Source organism: Lepidochelys olivacea, assembly GCF_965140295.1.
Source record: "Lepidochelys olivacea isolate rLepOli2 genome assembly, chromosome: 14".
NCBI lineage: Eukaryota > Metazoa > Chordata > Testudines > Cheloniidae > Lepidochelys > Lepidochelys olivacea.
In genome coordinates, this window is record NC_140424.1 from 45,461,005 (window position 1) to 45,465,070 (window position 4,066).

Consider the following 4,066-nt stretch of genomic DNA (forward strand, 5'->3'; position numbering starts at 1 on the left):
ACAGAAGGTTTATTAGACGACAGGAACAAGGTCTAACACAAAGCTTGTAGGTGCAGAGAACAGGACCCCTCAGCTGGGTCCATTTTGGGGGACAGTGAGCCAGACAACCCCGTCTGCCCTTCACTCCATGTCCCAGCCAGCCCCAAACTGAAACTCCCTCCAGCCCCTCCTCCTCTGGGCTTTGTCCCTTTCCCGGGCCAGGAGGGCACTGGATTTCTTTGTTCTCCAACCCTTTAGCTCTCACCTGGCAGGGGGGAAGGGCCCAGGCCAACAGTGGCCAGGAAACAGGGTGTCGGCCATTCTCTGTGTCCAGACCCCTGCCCACACCTGCCCTCTAGGGCTCTGCAATGATCATACACCCTTACCCCACCCCCTAGATACTTAAGAACTGCCTAGGGGAAACTGAGGCACCCCCACACTATTCAGAGGCAACATTAAGAACAGTCCCACTTCGTCACAGCCCCACCCTGGAAGAAGTTTATTGGATGGCACAGGCCAGCACCGGCTTTCTGCGGATCCTGGATCCCAGCGATCCCATGGTGCCCCCAAATGTCCAACGTCCCCTGAACGTCCCAGAGGGAGAAGAATCCCACCCCCCACCCAGAGCCCCGATCTCCCAGGGCCCCGATCCAGTCCTGCCCTCGGGGCCCTCAGCCCTGGAGCCAGGCATGGATCCAGCCCCAAGGTCCATGTCCTCAGGAGACGGGCCAATGCCCACGCCTGGGCCGGTGCTGCCCCCTGAAGCACTGGACTCCCCTGGTCCAGCGTCCTGGTAGACTCTGGAAGGAGAGAGCAGAGGGATGGGTTAGGGGGTGTAAAGGCCCCACCCGCACCCCTGAGAGGGAGAGGACTCACCTGCGTCTGCTCCTCCACAGCACCGCGGCCACGGCGGCTACGGCCAGAGCCCCCAGGGTGATGCCCACGGCCAGGCCGGGGCCCCAGCCCTTGCCCTGCTCTGTAAAATACAGGGGGTGACGCAGCGGGAACAGGCCCACTCCTCACAGATCTCTCCACCCTGTCCCATTCGCGCTTCCTTCAGCCCCCACCCTGCTCCCGCACCCCAGTCCTGTCCCGTCCCCCTCAGCTCCTCCATCCTGCTCCCCCTGGTCCATCCCCACAACCCTCACTCACCCCTCTGCTTCCCTCTGCCCGAATCCCGCTGCCTGGACCCACCCCCGTCCCACTCAGGACGTGCAGGAAAAGCCCCCAGAGACCACGACCACACCGCCCTGGAGACGTGCACCTACCCCAGGGGATCAGCAGGCTCTGGCCCCCCAGGCTGCTGTGCTCCACCCGGCAGGTGTAGCTGTGCCCGTCGCCCGGCTCCACGGCCAGGGAGCTGCGCAGCTGGTAGGTCAGGTCCGCGTTGGGCAGGATCCCGCTGGAGCTCACCCGCCCGCCCGGCCCCACCTCCTCCCCGTCCTGCAGCCAGGCCACGCGGATGGGCCGGGGGTAGAAACCGGTGACCCGGCAAACCAGCAGTAACGGCGCGGGGGTCCCGGCTGGGGGAGGCGCTCGGGCAAACACCACGGCGACCGGCCGCTCTGAGACAGGGGGAGAGAGACGGGCGGGGGAGAGGGGACGATTCAGTTTGAGCCTCAGGGACTCACTAGCCAAACCCAGCTCCATCCCCCGGGGTCAGGCGTTGGCCCCACTGTCCTGGCCAGGCCCCAATTCTGTCCCCTGCAGTTACCAGGGGTGAGGGAATCCCCCTTCACTTCCTGTCCTAAACGGCTGTGCAGTGCGGCTATGAAATGGCTACGGTGCTCCACCCCAGCTACAGCTGCATTTGTACACCAGGCAAGGGGTCCCTGGATAAACGGCCCCGCACTTGACACCAGAGGTGGCTGCATCTCAGCGAGCAGGGAATGGTGACCAGCCTCACCTTGCCTCTCCAGAGACTCTCTCCCGTACACGACAAACGTCCTGAGCAGATAGATGCAAGTTATTCTAAAAAAAAACTGAAGCCTGGCGGATGCGCTCTTATCCCAGTTGAGAAGGTCCCGGGCGTGGAGCGCCAGCTTATCCTCTGAACGAGCGACCCAGGTGCCCACGTCCACCTCAAAGCTCACGACGCCCTCGCCATTCCCCGCAGCGTCATAGAATCCCCTCGAGGTGCCGTTGGGGTGCAGCTCGCAGCCGAGGGAGGCCTGGGTAACAAAGGGGTCTGGAGCAGGAAGGGCAGGGGGGATGAGGAGGGGCATCTGGAGGTTATCCGGGGGGGGGGCAGAAATCGAGAGACGGGGGAATAAAGGTGCGTGATAGGTGCCATGAGGATGTTTGGCCACAAGACGGCGGCAGGATTGTGGGGCGGCCCTGGCTGGAGTTACGGGTACGTTGCCATTTCTGTTTAAAATTGATTGTTCGAAGTGCTCTGAGGCTCACATGCAGCCTGATTGGCTCGAAAATTGCTGCGTTACAACGGGGCCTGAGGCAGAGGCTGTCGTGCAAATTTGGGGTCCCTTGGTCACGGGGTTCCTGAGATACAGACCCCCGCCCACATGACCTGCTTTCAAAGGGTCAGGCTCCATGTCAGGAAAGACCAGGAGCCTCGGCTCAGGGAGTGGGACGCGGGGCCTTTCCCCTCTGGGGGCCACCAGCTCCAATCAGCCTAAGGGCCAGGGACTGGCTGTCTTTACCCCGCCGACACACTCAGTGGCTGTGTTGAGTGTGTCAGTTCTCAGCACACCCCCCCCCCAGTAGGTGTGGGGAGGGATCCCCTCAGCTGGCTCCGTACTCACAGCCCATTCCCTGCTGCTGAGCTATTCTGGTCACTGTGAGGATGAAGTCGGACAGGGAGCGATGGATCAGCAGCTCCAGGTCCTGCCACTGCTTCGGGGTCAGGCCCTGCTGGGCCCAGGGCTGCCGGAAGCGGACCTGGCAGGTGCTGCAGTCCAGGGAGTGGGTCTCCAGGTCGCCCAGCAGGGCCTTCAGCTCCATGTCCGCGGAGCTGGCGTTGTGGAATCGGGAGGTTAGGAGCACCCGGAAGGTGACAAACCCTGGGGGGACAGGAGGGAAGGCTGCAGGGGTGGGGGTAAGAGAAAACAAGTGGAGAACAAAGCGGGTGGGGAGAGAGATTAATGAGTCTCCCGGGCTCCAGAATCTCCCTGCTGAACACTAACCCGCCTCCCCCTCCTCCTTCACTAGCCCCAGGTGGTGCTGCACCCCGCCCCGGCTTTACACCATCCCCACCAGCCCAGTAACAAAAATGGCAGGGGCGGGTCCCCACTTACCGGCCAGGGCCCCCCATGCCCAGGGGAGGAGTAGAGGGAGCAGCATCCTGGCAGGGGAAGGGGGATCCGGGCCCAGGCGGGCGTCAGGGCAGCGGGACGAGGGGCCCAGAGTCGCCCACATGCTCTCGGTTCTGCCCCAAGGCACACGCCTCTCTGCCAACTTCTCCCCGTCCGTGTCTGCTCAGACCTGTCCCCTCGGCTGCCAGCCCCGAGCCAATCAGGGCAGAGGGAGTCGGGGAGCGGAGGCAGCGCGGGAGGGGGATCCCCGGCCGCAAGATCAGAACCAGACCCTGTCCCCGGGTCAGTGCGTGTGTGTCACGCCCCCTCCATCTCCTCCAGCCTGGGGTACCACTGCTCCCAGCCCAGCCCTTAGCGCTGCTCTGGGGCAATGGGGCCAGCCCTGTCTGCCCGGGCAGAGCCCCCTGCTGCCACCCGCCCTGCTCCCTGCAGCCCAGCCCCTAGCGCTGCCCTGGGGCAATGGGGCCAGCCCTGACTGCCCAGGGAGAGCCCCCTTCTGCCCCCTGCCCCGCTGCCTGCAGCCCAGCCCCTAGCGCTGCCCTGGGGCAATGGGGCCAGCCCTGACTGCCCGGGCAGAGCCCCCTGCTGCCCCCCGCCCTGCTCCCTGCAGCCCAGCCCCTAGCACCGCCCTGGGGCAATGGGGCCAGCCCTGTCTGCCCGGGGAGAGCCCCCTTCTGCCCCCCGCACTGCTCCCTGCAGCCCAGCCCTTAGCACTGCTCTGGGGCAATGGGGCCAGCCCTGACTGCCCGGGCAGAGCCCCCTGCTGCCCCCCGCCCTGCTCCCTGCAGCCCAGCCCCTAGCACCGCCCTGGGGCA

At 65.0% G+C, this 4,066-nt stretch overlaps 1 protein-coding gene across 1 annotated transcript; it reads right to left on the reverse strand.

Moving 5' to 3' along the window:
- Positions 1–478: 478 nt before the first annotated feature.
- Positions 479–3,369, reverse strand: LOC311531056 (antigen-presenting glycoprotein CD1d-like; the record flags this gene model as incomplete). The annotated part of the gene is made up of 6 exons (XM_084648112.1): positions 3,234–3,369; positions 2,742–3,020; positions 1,886–2,167; positions 1,248–1,544; positions 856–955; positions 479–779 (listed from the first exon to the last, which is right to left on the reverse strand). The coding sequence occupies exons 1-6, from the start codon at positions 3,352–3,354 to the stop codon at positions 479–481; spliced, it is 1,380 nt and encodes a 459-aa protein (XP_084504238.1). The 5' UTR covers positions 3,355–3,369.
- Between the last annotated feature and the right edge of the window lie 697 nt (positions 3,370–4,066).